Source organism: Sinocyclocheilus anshuiensis, unplaced genomic scaffold, assembly GCF_001515605.1.
Source record: "Sinocyclocheilus anshuiensis isolate Anshui unplaced genomic scaffold, SAMN03320099.WGS_v1.1 scaffold24, whole genome shotgun sequence".
Classification (NCBI taxonomy): domain Eukaryota; kingdom Metazoa; phylum Chordata; class Actinopteri; order Cypriniformes; family Cyprinidae; genus Sinocyclocheilus; species Sinocyclocheilus anshuiensis.
The window spans coordinates 813,745-839,075 of NW_015557090.1; the positions used below are offsets into that span (position 1 = coordinate 813,745).

Genomic DNA, 25,331 nt, shown 5'->3' on the forward strand with positions numbered 1-25,331 from the left:
TATATATATATATATACACTACCAGTCAAAAGTTTTTGAACAGTAAGATTTTTAATGTTTTTTAAAGAATTCTCTTCTGCTCACCAAGCCTGCATTTATTTGATCTAAAATATTATTTGATCCAAAATGATTTCTGAAGGATCATGTGACACTGAAGACTGGAGTAATGATGCTAAAAATTCAGGAATAAATTACATTTTAAAATATATTCAAATAGAAAGCAGTTATTTTAAATGGTACAAATATTTCACAATATTACTGCGTTTGCTGAATTTTGGATCAAATAAATGCAGGCTTGGTAGAAGAGAATCTTACTGTTCAAAAACTTTTGACTGGTAGAGTATATATATTATATATAATTTTAGACTACATGAAAAACCCTATAAACTCTGATTGTTAAATTGTAATAAAAGATTATTAGATTACTGCACATTACAATGCAATGTGTGGAATTGTGGATTCACTGTAATATGCATTATGTCAGTTTGATCGTATTATTATTATTATTATTGCTGAATGTGTAATATGTAACATGCATCATGCCCTTTTAGACATTACAGCATAGTAATAGAATGTATTCTTATCAGTTGTTCTTATTCAACCATGACAAATCTGTTTCTGCTTTAATTTCAAAATGCTGTTTTATGACCCTTGCAGGCCCTCGCTATCTGAAGATTCGCGGACGTCTCTGAAGACAACCACCGGGGAGGTAGGAAATGATGGTATATGTGGGAAAAGCAGAATCAGCCTCTCTCATGACAAAGCAGTTAGATGATTGAATTTCTGTCAAACGTTTATACAACAAACTGAATTTTATTGCACAAGTTGTGGCCTGTTTCACTGAACAGGCTTATAAGTTGGCTTGCTGTTATCTCTTCCTTTTAGCAGGCAGTCAATCATGTTACAGTTCCACAGAACTGATGGCTTCCTACCTGTAAAAATGCCCTGGGAAATGTTCTTCCAAAACATATTAGTCTAACACGACTGGGAACATTATTTGGACACATATTAGGAAAACTGACTGCTTTACTTTAGAAATGATCACAGTGGTCTGAGCATCAAGCATAACCAGTTCTCACACCTAATCTTGCATTAAAGCTGTCCTAAGACCAGTTGGGACATTTTTGTAAAAGTATGTGATAAAACCTGCTGCATATCTGTGCTTTATCAACACACAAGTCCTCTCCCCGATATTGAACTGTTCTAGCTAATGAAAACCCCTGTAAATATGTGTGTGTGTGTAATATATATTGCAAACAAGTAGGATGTTCGTTGAGATGTTTTATGGCTTTATAATAGTTTTTGTTCTTGCAGCTTGCGTACCAAGTGGTGGAACTGCAGCAGAGAATCCAGATAAAGGAAGTGACACTGGATGAACAGCATACCAAGTAAACCTCCTTATCCTTTTATGACACAAAAACAGGAAACCACCCTTTTAAAGTGCCCATATTCTGCCCATTTACAAATTCATAATTTAATTTGTTTGTGTCTGTTAGAATACATTTATATGATTTGAAGTTTTAAAAAATATGATTCTTCTCATACTGTACATTGCTGCAACACCTCTCTGCCTTAAAAGCTCTGTTTTAGTTTCTGTCTCCTTAAAGGCCAAGTCTGCTCCGATTGGTCAGCTGTTAAAGAGTTTGTTTTGGAAATGTAACACACTTTACCATTGGGTTTCAGCTCCCGAAGCTTCAGCTGTTAACAGTATTATATCTGTGGTAACTGCGTCGTCAGTATTGGAAGTCCATGCAATGATTTTTGCCTTCACGAAAAAAAACCCCCAGCATCTTCTTGGCACAGGGAAATCATTTACACAATTGTTTGTTGAGGGTGGGCCAAAACAGCTAGTAGGTGGACATGCAAATGCTCTTTTAATGTTTAGTTTTACCTCTCAAGGTTGTCAGTCAGCATTTTCATAAGATTAAGCACCTGCTTTTACTGACACTCTTTTACTAAAACTTACTTTGCCTTTTTTTTTTTGAGAGAGAGAGAGAGTTTCAGGCCCTATTTTGTATCTTATGTGTGGAAAGTGCCATTTATTCACTCTCAAGCTGTTTTCTCAATATTTTTAAAGGGGTCATATGATGCTTTTTTAAAGATCATTATTTTGTGTATTTGGAGTAACAGAATATGTTGACATGCTTTAATGTTCAAAAAAACACATCATTTTTCAAATACTGTACATTATTGTAGGTCCTCTATGCCCCGCCTCTGTCAAACACGTCGTTTTCAACAAAGTCCCCTCATTTGACAAGCACATTCTGCTCTGATTGGCCAGCTGACCCAGTGCATTGTGATTGGCCGAACACCACAAGCACGCATCGGAAATGTAACGCCCCTTACCATAATCGCAGCTTCAGCTTTCAAAGTAAATATCAAGACAGTTAATAATGTCGTTAGTTTTACCATCAGTTCAAGCCCGAAAGGGCAACAGAGTGAAATCGCATCATATAACCCCTTTAATGAATAATATCCTAAGTTTTGGTCACAAAGCTCTAACATATGGATTCAGGTGAAAGATACTACTTTCATTGTATAGAAAAAAAAGACCTGGGACATTCTCCCATTCATCTCTTTCCATTCTTTAGATGAAAATTTAATTAAATACAGAATTTCCATTAACTATTCCTTTTTATAGCTGTAGACTTTCAGCTTGGCCTTGATGTAGGCTGTGGAATGTATAATGTTGCTAATTGATTTCCTGAATATCCAAAATGTTGGAAAAGTTGGACTGTTGCATATATATAATGATTTTTTGGTTTTGTTTTTTTAGGCTGTATGAGGTCCAAAACCATCTCAGTGTTTTGGCGTCAGAGCACAGCGTGCTTCAGGAACACGTGGCAGAGGTGCAGACTAGGAACCGACTTCTGAAACAAAAATATGATTCTCTGCTGGAGCAGCACCGGAACATGGAGAGCACGTACCGGCAAGAGAAACTCCGCAGCTCAGAGATCCTGGAGAACATGATCCTTCCGAAACAGCAGGCTGCTGTCCGCATGAACCATCACAATGAGAAGAGAGTGAGGTCAGAGGTGAAATGTGGAATTGCTGCACCATTAGAATGACCAAATCAAATCCCCAAAAAATGCACTCTTGCATTGATTTTGCACAATGGATTTAAAGGGAAGTGAAATGAAAATTCTGTCATCATTTACTCAACCTCATGCTTTTCCAAAACCGACTTTCTTCTGTTGAACACAATTATTTTTTTTAAGAAGAAAAGCCAATGTGGTCCACTGCTGTTTTGAACCCTATTGACTTTCACTGTATGGGCAAAAATATTATTTAAAATATCTGCTATTGTGTTCTGCACAAGAAAGTTGGTTTGGAATGACATAAGGGCAGGGCTGGAAATGGGGGGAACGCAGGGAGACGGAGTCCAGGGAGTGAATTTCGAGGGGGGTGACGTTCCAGTTCCAACCGTTTAGGTTTTTTTGGAAATCAAAGTGATTTCTATATTTTATCCTTTCAAAAGACTATGAAAGCGATCCCAGTTCTGCACATAAATGTAGTGCAATATATGTAGCGGGATATTTGTGTCTGGATAGATGCGCAATGCCGTCTTTTGTGATTGGCCATAATACCTGAATGCTTCTCTATCGCTGCGCGTCCTGCTCCTCACAGAACAGATCGTGTTCAGTGCGGAGTCATTCGAGCTCAGATCCTCTCATTATAACAAACAAAGTGTAAATAATAGATTCAGTGTGCAGTGTAGAAAGCTTCATTAATTATAACGGAAGCTAGCGAGATTGCGATGAACTAAGACGAGTGACAGCTTTTGAATGATTATAAAGGGAGTTTGCAAATGTGATATTGAATTTATACAAGTTTTATATATTTTTGATTTTATACAAAAGTGACTTACATTTTGGAATACCATTGTCTGATTGTGCTCTATTTCGTCAATGAAAATAGTTCCAAACAAAGTTACAGTCGAGCCACTGCGCATCTCCAAGCAAACACAGCGGTGTTTAGTTTATGAACGAATCAGCGTTTTTGAACAAATCTAGTGAGTCAGTGATTCAATGACCTATTCATAAAGACAGGCTGTGTCCGAAATCGCCCCCTATACCCTCATTCACTATTCCCTACATTAGGTCACTAATTCAATTCACTAGAAGGAGTGAATGAAAACGAGTAGTGAATTCGGACACTGAGTGCACCGGAAGGAATGCTGCTTTTGCATAGTTTGTGCTTGCTGTTTATTAATCATTTGAAACTAGCAAACTAGCAGCTCCAGTAGTAAGATTAAAGGATTTATCTTGAACTCTGTCATGGAAAATATGTACAAACCCTAATTAAACAATTTAATAATCAATTTACAATTAATTTATACCTGTGTTGTATTATGCTGTACGCCATGGATGAGCACTTAATATGAACGAATTGATTATTCATCTGCGAGCGCCATCTTCTGGCGAGATGCGGGAATTCATTCGGCGCGTGCCTCTCACAGTGCATTATGGGTATTCTCTAGCCATTGAGCGTGCACCAGTTGTACACTAGTTTTTGCGGTGCATTGTGGGATTGAATGAGTGCATTCGAGAACGTCCACTATGGTTTCAGACACCAATAAAAATAGCTGTCCCCTCAAATAGTGCCCTATTTAAGGGTATGGGGGTGATTTCGGACACAGCCACAGTCACTTGCTTCGTTCCTAAATGATTCAGCTGTTTGAACGAATCGATTGAATGAATGATTCAGTGACAAACTGGCGGTTTCAGTTTCATTTTTAAAGTATAAATTGAGTTATTTAAATCATTTAATATTTCTATATTCAAAACGTTATATTTAAAACATTAATCTCATAACTCATATCTCATTTAAATATATTCACCTCTGAGTCTCATTTAAGTCTGTAAATATTCCTTAATTTGTGTTCTTCTGTGCACCTCCTAGTGAAAAGATAAATTGTTGATGCTGATTTCATTTGACTGTTAACTTATTCTTCCTGATTGTATATTATTATTTTAATTGAATTTATTGTTTAAATTTATTGAGTTTTGATAAAAGTTTATAAATATATATATTTTTTTTTTGACACAAAAGATGACATACATTTAATAAAGCTAGAAAAAAACTTGTTAAAGTTCAACCTTACACTTTAAAGAGTCAAATATCGCCTCATAATGGGAAGGTTAATTTCTGTCATTGATCAGAAGGTGTTCCTAATTTTTTAATTTTTTGGAAGTAGCCTATAAAGAAATGTAAGTGTAAAGTCCTGAAGAATGTAATGTTACTGTCAGACTCTGTTCCATGTTTTGTGTGTGTCCTGTACAACTTGTACAAAAGTAAGCGGCGCCCCTTCTCCTCGTTTTTGTTCTTTCCGCCTTTTTGAAAGTTTTTGTTTCCTGGTTTTTCCCCCCCCGCGGCGATGGAAATTGCCGCTCGCGTCGCCGCCCTAGCTCGCCTCAATCTCCCCTTCTACGAGTACGCCAGGGAGTTCTGCAAGCTCGCTGAGGTGACGGCGTTAGGGGACGCCGTCCTCAATCAGCTGTTCTGGCTCGGGGCCAACTACCATCGCCCCGTGGACCTCCCAGACACCACGGGACTAACTTGGAGGGAAGGAGTTTTCCGGTGTCTGGGGAGTGTCCGGTCCCGAGCCAGAACCAGTCCGCCGCCGTCCGCGGCTTCCCCAAGTCAGCCGGCAGGTAATGTGGCAAGCCGAAAGGACGTTAATGTGGCAAGCCTCTCCTCGTTCCTCGTGTATGTGCATCGTGACAGTTACCTTTTAAAAACTAATTGCAAATGTTTATGCAAAGTGTAAACTATTAAATATAATCTACAGATCATACAATACTGTACCACTAAATAAGAAGTGTTTTGCGGGCTTAGCTAATCAGGCCAATTTGAGACAATTACTAATCATTCTCATTTTTTCTTAAATCATTCTTTCATTTCACTAATCAATCTTTTTTCTTTTTTTTAAACATAAGGGGTCATTAATGATGCTTACATTATAACGTGCAATTCACACATAACATATCTTTCATGTGGCCAGAATTGCAGGGTGCCTGATTTGATATCCAAGAAGGTTTAGAGAAAATATGAAATATGTTTAATGTTATTATAGAGTATAAATGGTTTTATAATTAAATACATCTGAAAGGTCAACTAAAATTACTACCGCCCCTTTCCAAGCTGGAGTCTCCCCAGTGAAAGTTGGCCATTTCCACCACTGCATTTTTAAATTATGACATAATTGTAGTATCTGGGGGAACTTTGTGGGAGCTAAATGTAGCCTACTACATTGTTATTAGTGTCCAAATGTTTTATGGGGTTACTGTACCGTATGCAACATCTGTCAACAAGGATTAAAGGACACAGAGACCATGTCAAACAACAGTTGAAACATTATTATTATTATTTTTTAAATTCAGTGGGTTAGAAGATGGTTAATGTAGTTAATGAATTGGTGTTTTGTTAAACAAGGGCCATATTTCATAGTTCACTGAACACATTCTCTCTGCTACTGTGGTATTTCTGCTGGCAAATAATTTGTAGGTTCAATCTAAATCTTGAAAGCAAATTTTGTTCATTCCATAAACACCACATCCTTCTTGATCACATTTCCTCTTCTTTCTTAGAGCCAGAGAGGCCAGTCTTCACAAAGAGCTTCAGATGGCTGCCAGTCAGAATGTGAATATTAATGAGTAAGTATCGGCTGTATAAAGCGACACCGCAGTGTAAATCTGACTTCATGTCAATCCAAACCCTTATAACCTTCTTTCTTCTGTGAAGCGCAAAAGGAGAAATGCTACAGAATGCACTGTCATATATTTATTTACGTTTCACGGAGGAAAGAATGTCATGCTGGTTTGGAATGATATGAGGGTGAGTAAATGATGACAGACTTTTCAGTTGTAAGTGAACTATTGCTTTAATCAGCATTTGAGGGCAGCATAAACAATCCGATAAAGTCAACATGTGGATCATTCGAATGTTTCATGTTTTTAATCAGAGTTGAATTGTTTTGCTTTTGCCTGTCAGAGAGTCTGGAAATATCTCACCTTCTAAACCATCATCCCCTAAATGTGAGTCTTCACAGAGGTTTGAGAGATCCCATGGACCACTTTTCAGGTAACTACTACAGTAATTATTTTAAAGGTATGTTTTGGGTCTTGAGCTTTAACTGTAGCATTTGAGGCATGCACTTGATTACCCCAGGAAATCATTTTTGATATGTCCATCAGTTTTTAAAAATGCAGCATCATTAGTAACCTAATGTAGTTTATGAAAGTTAGTGTGATCCCTACAAGTCTCGATAGCTGTTATCTTGGTGTCAAGTTGTTGTTTTTCCTCTCAGGTCTGCTTCAGCTACATCCCCCCGCATCATCAGCTCCATCAGAGGACTTTTTGAGTAAGTTTCTCTAATCACTATAGAATAAGTTGTGATTGTTTGAAAGTTTTTAAGCCATCACAGCCCGCCACTCGCAAGTATAGGGGAACGTTATTTTTAAAATTAATGTGTTATATTATTGCATTAAAAAAATATGTAGAAATGTTAGTAAAATAGAGTAGTATTTTTTTATTAGAAATGCAGCAAATTATAAGCAAATTCCATAATAACCATATAGCTCTTGAAATGAGGAAATCCAATCATTGAGCCCTTTGAAAAACTTTTGATATTTTGATATACTTTGATATACTTTTACTTATAATGTGTAGCATAAAACAATTGCTCAATTTGCTGTTAAAATGTAAATCTGATTTAAATACACTAGTATAGTTGAATCTAGATCATAGTTACAGTTTATAGGTACTAAGAGATCATGCCATATGGCAACTGATGTTTTTGAATAAACTAATCAGATATTTAAAATATTTTTGTTGAGTACGTTAATATTGAATAAATTAAATATTATTGAATTTAATTTTGTCACGTCAAAGTTTGGATTTTGTTTTCCTCATGCACCGTTCCCCTTCATTGAGTTAATTGTGTCATTCTGTTCAGGTGTGTGTAGTTAATTATCCTTGTTTGGTCTTTGTATTTAAGTTCCTGTGTTCAGTTCTAGTTTGTCTGGTCTTGTCTGTGTTTATGCTACCCTGTGTGTTGGATTAAAGACTTTAATAACCACCTTCTTCGTCTTTGTGCGTTTAATACAACGTAGCTGTGACAGAAGACTGGACCCAAAAAGAAAGAAAGAAGGGGCACTGTTTAACCCGCTTTATTTGCGTTTCGTCAGTGTTTTTGTTTTTTCCATGGATCATTTTGCCGCTGTCACCCTGATGTGCCTTGAGCAGGAAGATCGCTCCTTCAAGGAGCACCTGGAGGAATTTCTGAGTCTCGCCCACCAGACCACTTTCCTGGATGACTGCCTCTGCACGTTTCTACAGTGTGGGACTTAACAACACCACTAGAGTGCAGTTGTCCAGGGAACCTCCTCAAGGGAGCTTTGCTGACTACTGTATGTGGAGTGAGTGCTGGTTTCCTGTGGATCAGTCTTCACCGTTGAGGGTGTCACCAGCTCCACTCCAGACCCAGTGCCCAGCCAGTCACCACCCCGCTGTGAGGAACGACCGCTAGAGCCCAACGCAGAAGAGCCCGCCTCCACCACGATGTTTGAGCCCGCACCAAGAGAAGCGATCGAGCAGGACATCGCCCCGGAACTGGAGCTTGCCATGTCTGACCAGGTGTGTGAGCCGGCAACACCGCACGTGCCGGAGGGAATTCTCGTGGAGTACGAGGGAATGGAAGTGAGTGCCGCCCACCCTCCCGCCACTGAGGGTGATTGTTTACTGGACTTGGACACTCTTTTTCAGTTTGGAGAGTTAGAGACTTTGCTTCCCCTAAGCCTGCCTGATTCTGTTCATCTGTCTGACTCGCTGGTCCCGCCCAGCCTCCCTTACCCGCCTCCTCGCCAAAGAGACTTTTAATTTTTGATTGGATTTTGTGCATTTCTTCATTCTCCTCAGTCCTCAGCCACTCCTTCTGTCCAGTCATCTTCATCCCCCATCAGTCCCTCTGTCACCTCCTCTCAGTGGTGGGGCTCCATCTCGGGCCTGCCGGGAGTCTTCGTCTCCTGGACCTGAAGAGCCCGTGGCTCCACCTCCGGCCTCAGATGGCTCCGCTCCACTTCGTCCCGCCGTCCTGACTCCTGCGCTCCTCCCACCATCGATTCTAGCGTGGACCATCGTCCCAGTCAGCCTCGCCGGGCTCCCTCGGTCAGTTGGCTCCACCTGGGTCGGACTTCACCACACCTCCGCTGTGGACTTGCGGGCCCTTCACCCCTAAGGCCTGCTAAGCCTTCCCTCAGGGCCCGCCTCCTTCCTCAGTCTCCAGCTTGCCCTTTGGCCTCTGGATCCCCACCTACATCTCGGGCGATCGTCACTACGGCTGGATCCTCGGTGTCGCTCCACCTCTTCGGCTCTCTGTCTGCGCCGTGGGCTCCACCATCGTCGTCGTTGCCTCCGTAATATCCTCATGGAGGTGTGTGTTCCCATCACGCCTTGGCTCCTCCCTCCATCAATGCTACCATGGAGTGCAGTCCTGGCTGTGGCCTGGGTTTCCATCCGTCCTCTCCTGCTCAAGGCTCCTCCCTGGTCATCTCTTCCACCTGCACCTCCCTGGATTTTTGTCATCCTCCTCCCAGTTGTCCGTCCTCCTCCCGAACCTTCCAGGAAGGCGCGATATGTCACATGCCATTCAGTTTTGATTTTGTTTTCCTCATGCACCGTTCCCCTTCATTGAGTTAATTGTGTCATTCTGTTCAGGTGTGTGTAGTTAATTATCCTTGTTTGGTCTGTGTATTTAAGTTCCTGTGTTCAGTTCTAGTTTGTCTGGTCTTGTCTGCGTTTATGCTACCCTGTGTGTTGGATTAAAGAATTTAATAACCACCTTCTTCATCTTTGTGCATTTAATACAGCATAGCTGTGACAAATTTTTATTTGAATACATTGTATTAATACACATGTATTAATATTGAATGAACAGAAATATATAAGAAGAATGATTGTACATTCTCTGTCTTTCATTTCATTACAGAGTCAAGACATCCATTCTATCTTCATAGAAGTTGTTTGTTTGGGAAACGTTATTACTGTTGTACGTTTCTATTGTGTTGCTGTATGTTACCCTCTGCGTAACATCAACAACATCAATCATTGATCCAATATGGTTCTTAAAACAAATGTGCCAATTTGCAGTAGTTACTGTGCAATGATTACTTTAGTTACTATGCTTTTGGGAAAAAGTCATGACTACAGTAGCTAGTTAATTTCTCCAACATTGTATCATAACTGTGGTGCTAAAGCAGCAAGGAGAAGGTTTTTCAGTAAATATATAGTCAGCATTTTGGCTAATCAGAAAATGCTTTTAAGATTGTTGTACATTTAGCTCCATATTTACATCTAATCCAGAATAGTATCCTCAAAATAGTAGAAAAAAAAAAAGTCTGCAGATTATGTCTGGACCTGGAAATCGGTTTTAAAGAAAAGTACTTTGCTGTATTTAAAAGAGTGTTATGCTGTAAAAATAATTTCTCATTACTTTCAAAAATAATCTGATTATGTAACACATTTTAACATGCTACATTCAGTCCTGCATCTCTGTATATATAAGTTCTGTACTGCTCATAAGTATTATTGATTGTTCTTCTGTTGTGTGTCTTTACGTGTGTCCAGGAGTAAGATTAGAGGGAAATCCGTTTGCAGGTCAGAGGAAGATCTCTATATACCATTAGGAGTCTGTCTGGTTGCCAGAGTCCCAACCAAGGCAATTTTTACAATGGTGCGTGTTACTGTTTACAACAAATTCAAACAACTAAAGTTGCTTCTCACAAGCTTTGAAATGATGTTTAGGTCCTGTTGGGCTATGAAGCAACTAGAAACCAATATAACCTTGAATCCTGAAAACGATGGGGAAACAGTTGTGTAGATGAACTGTAGTATAGGGATAGACATGGAGAGATTGGATAAATGGACTATAATATTGATCTTGTGGTTCTTAAATGGGTCATATCTTAAAGATATCTTTAAAAGCACATTGCCTGTAGTGGTGACTAGTGGTCTGTCTTTGGATGATCTGGTTGTGGAACAAAGTGTCTGTGTGTCGTTGTGAAACAGTGTCTTTCTATAGCACACTGCAGCTCTGTCATGTGCAGCCACCCGCTTCACATGTCTGTTTTCATTTGAATAGCTGACTGCAGGAACCAGCCCTAATTGTGGTATGGAGAGGAGTTGCCACTTCCTTAAATGGAGATATGTATTGAAGTATTGAAGGGCTTAAATTTCCATTTGAGTGTAAAGTAATGTACTGCTCGTTTGTATTATTTTTACACCTTAGTAAAGTTGCTTCCCCTTCTGTAGTTTTCATAGTGCACTGTTTAAAAATAAGATTGGGCATGACAGTTATTATTATTTGTGCCGTGGTAAAAACAGAAGGTAGTGAAGTTCCTCAAAATCAGACACTTGGTTATTTGTACACTCAGAGTCTCATTATATTACAAACAAACTATTGTTGTGTACTATTGTTGGACCATGGTATTTGGTACTTGTACCATGCAAAAGAATGTTTTTGAACGTGGCAACATTCTCTTGCAATTTTCCTGATCCACTAATACACAGTGGAGCAAAATCTCTACTGACACCTGCCAGCAGGTGTGAGATGAAGTTTCCACTAATTTTCTTCAAGTAATTTGTCTGTCCAGACCGAAGCTGTGAGCAGGGCTACTCAAGGCTACTGGTCAAAAGTTTGGAATAATTGCGATTTTTTTTTTAAATGTTTTTGAAAGAAATCTCTTACGCTTACCAGTTCTGCATTTATTTGACTACAATACAGTAAAAATAATACTGTGGAATATTATTATAATTTAAAAGTACTGTTTATTACTTTAATTATTTTAATGTAATTTATTCCTTTGATGGCAAAGCTGAATTTTCAGCATCATTCTTCAGTGTCACGATCTTTCAAAATCATTCTAAAATGCTGATTTGGTGCTCAATTATTATTAATAATTATAAATGTTTAATTATTAATAATGGATCTTAGTATTATTAATGTTGAAAACAGTTTTTGATGCTTATTGTTTTGGTGGAAATCGTTATAGATTTTTTTTTTTTTTTCAGGATTCTTTGATGAATAGAAAAGTTTAAAATGAACAGCATTTATTCGAAATAGGAATCTTTTGTAACATTATCAGTGTTTTTTTTCTGTCCCTTTTTAACCAATTTAATGCATCCTTGCTGAATAAAAGGAGGATTTTTTTTTACTTTTTAATGGTAGCTTTAATGGTATTAGGCAGCATAACTGTTTTTAACATTGATTATATTATAATAAATGTTGCAAATCACCATATTCGTGTGGTTTCTGAAGGATCATGAGAGATTGTAGACTGGAGTAACGATGCTGAAAATTCAGCTTTGCATCACAGGAATAAATTACATTTAAATATATATTCAAATAGAAAACAGTTCTTTTAAATTGTAATACTATTTTACAATATAACTGTTTTTACTGTATCAAATAAATGCAGAATTGGTGAGCATAAGAGACTTCTTTCAAAAACATTAATAGATTGCTAGGATATTTTGGGGGATTGCTAGGGAATTGGTATGGTGTTGCTAGGGTATTCTGGGTTGTTGCTAGGAAGTTGCTACGCTGCTCTAGGTGGTTTCTAGGGTTTTCAGAAAATTATTAAATGAAATGCAAGTCAGTTAAAAGTGTCAGTGGATAAGTGTCTGACAGATGCATAAATGTAAATGTAAAGATTAGAAATGAATGTGTGCTTTGTGGTTTCAGGATGCACATGAGCTGGGAATCAACGCTGTGAGGTTCAGTACCAGTTCAAACCTCTTGGCTACAGGAGGAACTGACAGAGTCATCAAACTGTGGGGCATTGAAGCAGGTACATCACAAAACTGATCTAAAAAATGATCTTCTGTTTAATTGTCAGCTTTAGCCATAAAGACAGGGTTCAGATAGATAGTAACAACCCACATCGAGTGATACTGAATGCTTTTGTCATTATATGTGACTGCCCCGACCACCAGCAGATGTCAGCACTCTAATATCGAGAGAAAAAAAAAAAAAGTCAGCGTACATTAACCAGAATGTCACATCACCACAATAAAAAAGCAATTTTTGCATGGACAAGCATTACTGTGTGTGGTGCTGTGATGTGCTGTATTATGCAGTTAATAGACACAACAGAATTGAGTGAATATTCTCAGGCTTGATGTAACATACTGTGATGTTTCATCCTCACAGGTACTCTTCAGAACAGAGGGACGTTAGATGGAAGTAATGAGGGGATCACCAGCATTGAGTTCGATCCTACGGTATGAACACACATAAATCATTGTGTTTGAATAAATTATACACAGAAAATGAGCAATGTAACGAGGCAACATACTAGACTGCCCCCATTATAATCACTAAAGCTCTCACTCCCTGCATTTTTGCAGTTTTACATATGAGCCCTGCAGTTCAGCACGGCTTACAAATTGTTTACTCTTTGTTGGTTATTGGTTATAAGCATTGTAGTTTTGTTGTGTCGCTTGCCTGTAGTGTATATTGGTTGTTACAGTGCAAGCATTTTGCTTCGGTTTCTTTAGTAGTCATTTCCGTGTGCACTGCAACCAAAACACAGATCTGTGCATCAGACTGCTTCAAATTCGCTCATTAGGACCTGTTGTTGTGATTAATGTCTGCATTTATGTGCACAACAGATGCTTCTGAGATTGGTTGCAATGCTTGTACAACTGCTACAAAAAAAACATATGAATAAAACTCTGATGCAATAAGAGTATACCCAAATTAAATACTGTAAACAACTATTTCAATAATGTTTTGATGAATTCCAGTTTACTCACCGAACTATTTAGTGCTGGTTTAACTGAATTATGAGTGGTTGTTGTTGCTCTTTATTGGACTTTAGTTCAGGGATTGTTGATTCCAAGGACCCCAAAAGTATGATGATACCCTTCCTAAAATATAAGAGCAGCCATATTTTCATGTATACTCATTATAATGTGCCTTAAAAATAGTATGTGTGCTATAATGTGCACATGTGTGCAGTAGCGAGGTGAAACTTCATGGAAAGGTACAACCCCAATTCCAGAAAAGTTGGGTCGTTTTGTGAAATGCCATAAAATCAAGAATATGTTATTTCTTCATTCTCTTTAACCTTTATTTAATTGACTAAAGTACAAAGAAAAATTTCCAGTGTTTTCACTGGCCAACTTAATTTTTATTTTGTAAATATAAACAAATTTTGATTTTGATGGCTGCAACACACTCCAAAAAAGTTGGGAAACCACGCTGTTGCAGCACATGCAGAATGAGACCTGGCATTGTCTTGATCTAATAACCATGGACTTCCCTTGAAAGACGTCATCTTGATGGCAGTATATGTCTCTGTACAATTCCAATATATGCCTCCATGTCAATGGTACCTTTGCACATATTCCAGTCACCCATGCTGTTTGCTCTACTGCACCCCCATACCATGAGAGACATTTGCTTTTGCATCTGTCACTGGTGAAAGTCTGGATGGTCCGTTTGGTCTTTGGGACTGAGAACTCGACGTCCATTTTACATCAAAATTACAAAATACATTTAAGTTGGTCAGTGAAAACTATTATTTGTACTTTTGTTAATTAAATAAATGTTAAAGAGAATGAACAAATCACAGATTCTTGATTTTATTGCATTTTGCAAAACGCCCGAACCTTTCTGGAATTGGGGTTGTAGGATAAATGTTGCTACAAGGTAAAAAAAAAACAAAAAAAACAAAACAAAGGAGAACACTGTAGCAGATCTAGACAGGTGGTGCTGGGGAGGAGGAGGGCTAAAGAAGATTCTCATGGCATGCAGTAATGAGCTGTACCTGGTTGGGACGGGAATTACATAGATAGGAAAGAGAGATTGTTTGGCTACACTGCCGGCTTGGGAGAACCAATCTGCAACTCTGAAAAGAAAACCCCTGCTTTATGGCGCTTTTCCACTGCATGGTACGGAACGGTACGGCTCGGTACGGTTCACTTTTGGGAGGTTTTCCATTGGGTACAGTATCTGGTACTTTTTTTTTAGTACCACCTCGGTTGAGGTTCCAAGTGAACCGTACCGTTACCAAAACGTGACGTGTAAACTCTGCTGATCACTGATTGGCCGGAGAGAATCGTCACTACCTGCGTCACTGAACTTGCGACACAAAAACCGCTAGATGTAAATCAGCACAGCCAGCGAAGGATTGAACGCAACTGTTTTGAATGAGCGCACCTTTTTTAACAACCAAAAAGTGGCTGTTTCGTTGTCTGTTGAGGAAGAACAGACATTCCTCTCGTCGATAGCAGAGGAGCGGATCCAGCGAGAGCTTGATGGGGCGACGTGGAATGAAAACGTTTTTCAGGAGTCGCGGCAGTATAGGCGGCGCAACTAACGACATGTGAATAATCCCGCCCACTCTAAAGCGGTACTGAACTGCAGTGGAAACGCAAACCGAGCCGTGCCGTGCCGTACTGAGCCGAATCGTACCACGCAGTGGAAAAGTGCCATTAGATGATCTGAAGAACATTTCAAATGACTCCACTGAGTCATTGCTAATTAGCACGTACCAATGAGCTGTCCATAAGAGCCCTCGGCCACTGAAGGATCTTTACAAGTAATATAAGGAGACCGTTCCTGTAAGGCTGTTGAGTTGATTATGCTGTGGTTACTGCTCTAATGCATTGTGGGATGTGTCACTGTGCTTTTCCATCAGGGCACTCGGATTTTAGCTGCGTCATATGACAAGTCTGCTCTATTTTGGAGGCTAGAGGACAGCGTTCCCAAGGTAACAGAGAAAACCTCCCGTGCGCTAGTCTGTCTCTCTGAATCACTCTATAGCATCAACAGATGAGACAGACCAGTATGAACCATGTTAAAGATGTTTATTCCTGTGCCTGCTTAGATTGCATTGTGTTTTACTTGACAGTGAGGCATGGGAGAGTTTTATGGGGCGGAATCAGCTTAACACATAATTTTTGAGGCAAACAGGACGGATATGGGTCATTCTTACTATGCGGTATTTTTATGGCCCATATCATATTTGTCTTAATATATTGGATAAAATCTCACAATTTTGAACGATGAAAATCACATTAGGAAACGTAACAATTAAGTGAACATGGGTGAATTTCTAAAAAGGCATCTGCAATCATGATACTTTTATAGAAATACTTGAATTAGAACTCAGCATTTTTTATAAGGTACAAAGTTCAAAAGGTTTGGCATAACAGGAATGACCCATATATCATGTAAAAATGTGTCTGAAAATTTACTAGCGTGACAGAAAGGGAGGACAATAAAGAGGACAGAAAAAAGCAAACACGAAGAATAATGTTTTCATTTTCATTCATTTTAAGAAATTGTCATAAACACCAATTGTCATAAACATGTCACAGAAAGAGCATATCCTTCAGTAAAATGCTCATGCTTATTAAGTATCCAGATAAAAAGACATAGTTGCTCTGCTCAAAACCAATTTGTCAAGCTGAATATGAGAGGAGACACAATTGAACATTGAATATTTCATCCCTGTGTGTGTGTGTGTGTGTGTGTGTGTGTGTGTGTGTGTGTGTGAGAGAGAGAGAGAGAGCAGGAGAGACAGAGAGAGAAAGTAAATGTTTGGATGAATTTCTTAGAAATTATGTCTGGGTCACATTTTACCCCCGAATCTAAAGAATATACTGTATATATACTACCATTCAAAAGTGTGGGGTCAGTAGTTTTTTTTTTTTTAGAGATTTGAATACTTCATTTTAATACTGTTCTTGACAGGTTTAGAGAGATTCAGCCTCTCATTAAAAGTATGTCAATTGTTTTTCTAGCTTACATTGACGGGTCATTCTCGTAAAGTGACAGCAGCCAGATTTAAATACAGTCAGAGGCAGGTGGTCACGGGCAGTGCGGACAGGACTGTGAAGATATGGGACCTCCAGCGTGCTGCGTGTATGTGTCACAAAAATATGCAACAAATCACTCATCAATTAACTAACAATGAGCGCATTTTGCAACTGTCTGCAACATATTAGCACAGATCAGTAATATCCATATTTTTCTCTCTGTACTACTCACAGGCATACAAACCATTGAGGTTTTGTCTTTCTGTAGTGATGTTGTGTGCTCCGAGTACCTTATCATCAGTAGCCATTATGACAGAAAAATACGGTTTTGGGACAGCAGGTAAGAACAGGGCAATTACAACACCACCCATACACATCTACAGTATCTGACAACATAAAAACTCATCTTAATAAATGTTTATGAAATGTTAACATCTATTTAGTGTGAAATAGCCAGACTTTGCCTATGTGTATAAAGTGTGGTTCACATTGAGGCTTTTGCTTCGCATGACAGAAATCCCTCTGAACAGAATCAGATCTGGCCATTTACACATGCTATTTGAACAGTCTGTTTAAAATTGGATTGAGTGCAGTCACTTTTTGCTTGCATGTCCGCAGAAGTAGGTTTACCATGTGCGAGACTTCAGCATTGGATGTTTTACCATTTATGATGTTTTCATTTATGAACTCAGTATTCAAATTTGAACACATTCATCACAGACAACAGTGGAATTCAGGAATTCTTATTTTACATCTCACAGTTCTGTCTTATTTTTTCTGGTAACAAGATCCATCTTAATATATCTGCTTGGATCACTCAAACTACATTTAGAGGGTGTTGAAAACATGTGACCACATATCATCTGTGGTGTAAACATTGTAATATTATTCTGTTATAAGCACTTGTTATCAGATCACCTGAGACGGATATTGATACTACTGTATGTGTAAACAGGGCCTAAATCTGCTTGTGTACACAGACCAGCTATTAAAAATATTTCTGGTCCAAAAGTAATAGCCTTAAAATTTATAGCTGAAGGTGGATTTGTTAAACAAGCAGTTTAATGGCTTTGTAGCAATGTAAAACCTTGAAAATGTCACATCATAAATGTGTTGATCACTGTAGTGCATTTCACAGCAACTGTCCAGGTTTCCAGAATTGACTTGAGAGTAGTTGGCGCAATTAAATCTGATTAATGAACCCAGCTGACAGTGCTTGAACTGGCACTGCTCTCTGTCTGTCACCGCACGTCTGGCTAGTGTGATGACCTTAAACAGTGTAGCCTCAGGTGTGTGTGGATTCATCGCTGACGAGAGATGGCTTGTTTATGCTTTTGTGGTAATGTGCGAGGTTGGTTTCTCCACAGGCGTGGTTGTGCAGACAGAACCTCTTCCACACGTGTTGACCGTTGACCCTCAAAGGTGTTTGTGCTGTGCTGTGATTTTTTTCTTTAGGCTAAAAGTTTTTATGCTTTACGTTCAGTTTAGGACATGACTGTCCTCTTTTTTTTTTAACGTTTAATCAACTTAAAATCATAACTGCAACATGATTCAAGTAACATGCTCTAACATACTACAAACCTGCAAAACCATCTAGTTAAAAAAATAAATGATCTAGTTTTCATGCCATTTGGGCAAGTTTTAGGTCCGTTAAAGGTCAAAAAAGTCATGAAAAAAATGTAATCAAAGTTGGCACACCATGCTCCACAGATAATTAAGCAGTTTTCCCTTCACAATTCTCATATATTTTGTATAATACAGTATTTTCATATACAGAAAAATGCATTTATATGTAAATATATAAATATATCCATAAATGAAAATAAGGTTATAAAAGGGTCGCAATGCAAATAATGTTATTGACCTTTAAAGATGAACAAAATGGTTTGAAGAGAGAAAAAGTTTTATTAAAAAATCTATATTGATAAAAAAAATAATAATCAAGGCAATTAAAAAAAATAAAAACGTTGGCATCAACCAATGTTTAGATTATCCATTACAAGTAATTACTCTTAAATATTCAGATTAATTTTAGGAATATTAATTTGGATTAATAAAGGAAGTTGCACCATGTCCTTACCAGCCGCAACTGCCTTTCACTTGCATCCTGCTGGATAGTTCATATTGAAATCTCACTGGTCTGAAATCCCACTCCAGATAGCAGTAAAAACGGTCTTTTCTGAATGACTGTGATTGTGTCGTGCAGAACTTTTGCTTTCAATGTGGACAGACAAACTACTTACTGGAAACTTTGCATCAGTTTTTGAACTATTTTTCCAAATAACTAATACTATTGATCCAATTTTCTGACAAATACAGTTGAAAACTCATAACGGCATAATAGCCTGTAACACCACAAACACATCGACTCTGCAATCGAGCTGCGCTATGTGACGCCACATGACAAAACCACATTGCTCATTATAATTAATGGTTTACTCTGAAAGTGACGTGACGTCTAGTCATTACATAGAAATTACATGCAAACCATGACAGTAGACAAGCTTGACAACAACAACAAATATTACTTTGCATGACAAAAAAAACACATGCAAGCCAAGAATTGAGCTACCGTTCTGGGGTGTGTTTCCTGTGGTGTCTTGCCTTAAACAACAACAGCAACAACAGCAAAAATGTGTCTCTGATTGAATACAGTGATGCTGTAACCACAGCTTACATCATTCACTACTAAATATTAATGGTGTTGCATAAATCTTATGTCACACTGGAGCTGGTCAAGTTTTCTTGAATAAGGCTGCTTTGGAAATCACCTCGTAACGGTCGAAGCAACCCTGTAATAATACACCTCATTTGTTGCATAACCCTCCTTATTCAGAACCTCAGTGGGTTTCGATTGCTCTGATTGGATAAGAGATGTAAAATAATAGCACCAAGGATGTTAGTCCAGCAAAGTTCTGGACTAACTCTAGGCCACAAAGCTTCACGGCGAATGCACGAAGCTGACAATATAGATGACGCCACCTAGAAAAAGAGACATTATTTACACCACGTCTTAGTCCTTGACATCTCTCATTCACTCCCAGCAACCACAGCTTTCAGCTGCCAAGGAGCCGACGGCTCGCTTGTCTCCTAGCAACCGTCAGCCCACATAATTTTCTCTCCTCTCATCTTCTTGTAATGGGATTTGTGCTGTATTATGACATTTGCGTTTTTCTCCATGCAACGCTTTAACCATTTTTGATTCTTTTGGAAAAGAAGAGTTACTTTCAAGTGGCAATTTAATGCCGGACGCATTCACTAAATATCTCTTGTATGATATGCATGCACAATATGCGTGTCGCTTTAAGAGGCAATAAACACTCAAGCCTGTCTCTGTGATTGAAATTCAAATCATTGTCATGCGCAACGTTCAGAAAAACAAGGCTTCTCTGGTTTAGCGAGTGACACCCTGGATGTCATAAATGTTAAATGCCTTGAGATTCACAATCTTTCCCCTCGTCCTTGTCCAGATGATAACTTGTTAGAATATAAATGGAAACAGCAGACTTTAACCTCAGGCTGCACATCTGCAGTTGCCTTCCTTGTCTTGTTAAGTACATCACTCATAGTGTAATGAGACAAACTATCATCAGTTTCCTTAACTTCGATGGAGAGCTGCACTTGTCAGATTTCAGACTTTCAGATGGGCTTTAAGCATCATGGTGCTTAATCTGTCCTAATATACAATACATAAATAATATGAGGTCAGACGGCAATAATGACAAATAGTGGCACTTTTCCTGAACAGGGTTCACTGTGGCATCCCGTTACATTTTTAAAAGCAATTAAGACACAAATCCCCTTTTTTATTGATAGCTATTAGATATCTTAAAGGGTTAGTTCACCCAAAAATGAAAATTCTGTCATTAATTACTCACCCTTGTGTTGTTCGAAACCCGTAAGACCTTCGTTCATCTTCGGAACACAATTTAAGATATTTTTGATGAAAAGGGAGGCTCTCTGACCCTCCCATAGACAGCAAGGTAACGTCTCGGTTACGTATGGTAACCCTCGTTAGGAGGGAAAGGAGACGTCACGTCGGATGACCATGAATTGGGATCTCGCTTAGAGAGACCTATCTACTTCGAATGTAAACTAAACGAGCCAATGGACATTGGCATGCGATGATTGCATCCAGCTGCCGCTGATCACAGCGTGAGTATAAGTAGGCAGCAGATGCAGCGCATATTCAGGTTTTCGCTGAGGAGCCGAGCCGGTGACCCGGCCGCTCAGCGGTGGTACAGGAGCTGTGGCGACGGGACGTGACGTCTCCGTTCCCTCCTTCAGGGAACGAGGGTTACCATACGTAACAAGACGTTCCCTTTCAGTCGGTCACTCTCGACATCACATCGGATGTCCGACGAATTGGGATCCCTACCAAAAGGCCACAGATACTGCCACTTCCAGTGTCCTGTGGGAGCCTCCTGCGCCCCTACTTTTTGGCGCAGGGCAGGGCTTACCACAAGAGGACCAGCTACTGCTGCTATGGCACTACCCACTCAGTAAGACTGGATAACACTGGGAAAACGTACCCGTTCCATTTGGGACCGGGACATTGCGGAAGCGCCATCCTTCCCGAAGGAGGTTTCGGAAGCAAATACACACATGAACATCCCTTAGGTGCATATAGATGATTGGAGGTGATTGTAACCCTCTTGGAGTGGCAGAAGTCTGCTGGGGAAACACGGGCTCTGAGGACATATCGTGGACTTTACACATATGGGATCCACTTAGGTCTCTACATATGGAACCCAGCCCTCTAACGGTTCTCACGGATTCATCGAGAGAGGGCTTGGCGCCGGACTCATCCACAAACGCCACCTCAGCGTGTTAGATGCCCAGGCACGTGAGGCAGCGATCGTGACCATCACCCAGGTGATCGCTCGGCTCCGAAGCGAAAAGCTGAATATGCGCTGCATCTGCTGCCTACTTATACTCGCGCTGTGATCAGTGGCAGCTGGATGCAATAATCGCATGCCAATGTACATTGGCTCGTTTAGTTTACACTCGAAGTAGATTGGTCTCTCTAAGAAGAAAAGTATCAAGATGATCGACAAAAGGGCCTTTCGCACTGCTTTAGTTCCAGAATTAAATGTACAATACTAAAGTACTGGGACGATTTTGCGCGAACTATTTCCCGGTACCATTTAAAGGGTTGCATTCGCACCGACAGTGTGTACTAGGAACCGGTCGACAGCGACGTCATTTGTGCGCGGCGTTCAACAACAGAAACAAAGAAAAACAACATTAACAACAAGAGGATGGAGGACGCTGTGATCGGAGCTGTGTTTTTGTTGTGTCTCGCGGGTTTCACAATAATGGACATGGAAAGTCGACGTATACGTAAAGCGATTGAAAGAACGGAAAAATTTGGTTCTCGAAAAAGGCAGTCCGGTACTAAAATCGCTCCCAGTTCCGGCGGTGCGAAAACGCCAAAAAGTGGGTAGTTCCACAATTAGTTCTGGTACTATGAAAAGGTTCCTGCGGTGCGAAAGGCCCTATTAGTAGTCTGTGTGACATCAGTGGTTCAACTGTAAAGTTACGAAGTTGCGAGAATACTTTTTTGCGCAAAGAAAACGACTTTATTCCACATTTTCGTCTCTACTGCGTCACTTTGGACGCAGTAGAGCGCTGACCGGCGTGATGACGTCATTACGCCGGATCTGGGTCAGAGTAGAGGCGAAATTGTGGAATAAAGTCGTTATTTTTGTTTTCTTTGTGCAAAAAAGTATTCTCATAGCTTCGTAACTGTACAGTTGAACAACTGATGTCACACGGACTACTTTGTCGATCATCTTGGTACTTTTCTGGACCTTGAACGTGGTAGTTACCTTGCTGTCTATGGGAGGGTCAGAGAGCCCTCAGATTTCATCAAAAATATCTTAAATTGTGTTCTGAAGATGAACAAAGGTCTTACGGGTTTGGAACAACACGAGGGTGAGTAATTAATGACAGAACTTTCATTTTTGGGTGAACTAACCCTTTAAGCTACTATCTATTAGAACTATTATTGAACATAAAATTAACAGCATGAAAAGTAGGTAGTTTTAAACACATCAAATGCCTTCACAAGTTTCTTTAATGGATTCTGTAATTACATCCTGTAATTAATTAACATTTAAATTTGTAATCATAAATATATTCTTCATATTGAATCTCCAAATTATTCTAGAAACAACATAAGGGGCTTTTCGCACCAGAGGAACACTTTTTATTGTTCCTATAACTATTAGCGGAAGTACCCACTTTTTGGCCTGCTCGCACCACAGTAACTGGGAATGATTGTAGTTCTAAGAATGCCTTTTGGGGGAACTAAATTAGCTCCTACATCAGAGTAGGGTCTAACCCTGTGCAATAGGAACTAGCAGTGATGTAAGTGTACGCTGATTGGTCGAACACATGGCATATGCCACTGGCACTCTCATTTTTAAAAAGCTGTGTAAACAAAGTTTACATATACTTACTCCACGAACATGGAAAACAGCGATAGAAGGACTGATGCCAAAGCTCAGGCACTTTTCCGTCCTCCATTCTCCAGTTGTTGACATTGTTGAATGCCGCTCTTAAATGACGTTTGCTGTCAGCCAGCTTGCGTCACCTCAAAATTCATTCTGGCGGTTGTGAATGCAACCAGGAAAATGGCCCTAAGGGAAAATGTAGTTCTTGGGGTGGCTACTTTCTATAACTACTCGCTGCAAAAGCCCCTATAAATACAGTAATTTAAATATATCATATTTTAAATAATTGTTTAATGGCATATTTTAACTAAATACTATAAAGGCCAGTATCACCTATACCAATACAAATACTGATGCGTCCATTAAATAGATTACTTTAAAATGAGTAATTACAGCTATTCAGCATTACAGTATAATTGAGAGTCAGGCTTAAACTGCAAATTATCAGATTTTTTTTAAATTTGTAATTTATTAACAATTACAGAACATGAAAAATATTATAACACCTTTTAATGAAAAGTGAAAATACAATCCTTCAGGAATTAAAAAAAAGGCTTGCTATGTTAATTGGAATTAATTATCACATTAAACAGCAAATATTAATTGCAGAAATGAATGTGATATTATTCCTAGCCCTAACAATAAATAAAAGCAATAAAATAAATGGTTCTAAAAAAAAAAAAGTCATGTTTACCTGATAGCTGTTTTAGTGCTCAGTTACACTAATATGAAGGCAAAATGAAGTTTGATTAGTCAATCCATGTGTGTATTCCGTAGGGCAGGGACCTGCACACAGGAAGTGCCTCTTCAGGGCAGAGTGACATCACTGGACCTCTGCCCCAACCACAGGCAGCTGCTCAGCTGCTCCAGAGATGACATCCTGCAGCTGGTTGACCTGAGAAAGAGTAACGACAGGGTGGCCTTCAGGTAGAAACAAACACACCGACGGGGTTAGGCACAGGTGGCAGAGTATTTTTAACAGCGTAATACACAGAAACAGATTTTATGCAGGGTTAAAAATTAACACTTGCTGAGCAATAAATAGAGTAAAACCTGCCAAGCAATTAAAAACCCTGCCATCTGGCCAGTAAGTTAAGTAGGAATGCAACAGACATGTTTTAATTCAAAATCTAAGAACAATCAGTGATGAAGGGTTCCTGTAGTTCAGCGAGTTGAGCATGGCACTGCCAAGTCAGCATAGCAGGGTGGGTGATGTATATATTGCCCTTAATGTATAATATGATATGATAAGGAGTGATCCTCAAAACTGATTAAATAAACATCTACTCAAAATGTGTTTCATAAATGTAAATAAATACTCCATTATGTTGATTCTGCATTAATTTGGGAAGGCAGCGTGTAAACATATGATAACAATGATCAGTGAGCAACTTTTTTTTTTTTTTTTACAAAGGTATATAATGTTTTTTTTTTCAAATGTATATAAACTACGTATATGTGTGTGTGTGTGTGTCAAAAATACAGAAAAAAACGTAATCTTGCAAAATGTTATTACAATATAAAATAATTGTTTCTATTTTAATATACTTTAAAATATAATGAATTTTCTGCTGAATTTCCATCAGCCATTACGCAAGTATAAAGTGTCACATGATCCTTCAGAAATCATTCTAATAAGCTGATTTATTATTAGAATTATCAATGTTGGCAACAGTTGTGCAGCCAAATATTTTTTTGGAAACTGCAGTCATTTTTCAGGATTCTTTGATGAATAAAAAGGTAAAAAGAACAGCATTTATTCAAAATATAAATCTTTTCTAACAATATAAATCTTGGCTATCACTTCTTCACAATTTAACACATCCTTTTTTTGTTATATTCTAAAATAGCGTTACAATTAAACTCTCTCTCTCTCTCTCTCTCTCACAATTTCTCAATTTAAGAGTGCTTTATTGGCATGACAAAAAGTATACATTTGTATTGCCAAAGCAATTGCAGCTGGACTGTTTACAAATAGTGCACATATGTATTAACAGAAAGAAAAAGAATAATAGTAATAATAATAATAATAATATATAAAAAGAA

General features: G+C 38.8%; 1 protein-coding gene across 2 annotated transcripts in view; it reads left to right on the top strand.

The window, feature by feature from the left end:
• LOC107677090 (autophagy-related protein 16-2-like) overlaps positions 1 to 25,331 on the top strand; it is a 38,481-nt gene that overhangs the window by 1,628 nt on the left and 11,522 nt on the right. The window contains exons 3-15 of one of the 2 annotated variants that reach the window (XM_016471887.1): positions 658 to 709; positions 1,315 to 1,388; positions 2,777 to 3,028; positions 6,591 to 6,656; positions 6,994 to 7,083; positions 7,310 to 7,363; positions 10,627 to 10,732; positions 12,743 to 12,848; positions 13,211 to 13,281; positions 15,705 to 15,776; positions 16,813 to 16,933; positions 17,062 to 17,167; positions 24,063 to 24,212. In XM_016471887.1, coding sequence (XP_016327373.1) covers positions 658 to 709; positions 1,315 to 1,388; positions 2,777 to 3,028; positions 6,591 to 6,656; positions 6,994 to 7,083; positions 7,310 to 7,363; positions 10,627 to 10,732; positions 12,743 to 12,848; positions 13,211 to 13,281; positions 15,705 to 15,776; positions 16,813 to 16,933; positions 17,062 to 17,167; positions 24,063 to 24,212 — 1,320 coding nt within the window. The remainder of the gene's footprint in view (positions 1 to 657; positions 710 to 1,314; positions 1,389 to 2,776; positions 3,029 to 6,590; positions 6,657 to 6,993; positions 7,084 to 7,309; positions 7,364 to 10,626; positions 10,733 to 12,742; positions 12,849 to 13,210; positions 13,282 to 15,704; positions 15,777 to 16,812; positions 16,934 to 17,061; positions 17,168 to 24,062; positions 24,213 to 25,331) is intronic. The other variant, XM_016471888.1, reaches the window with a different exon arrangement.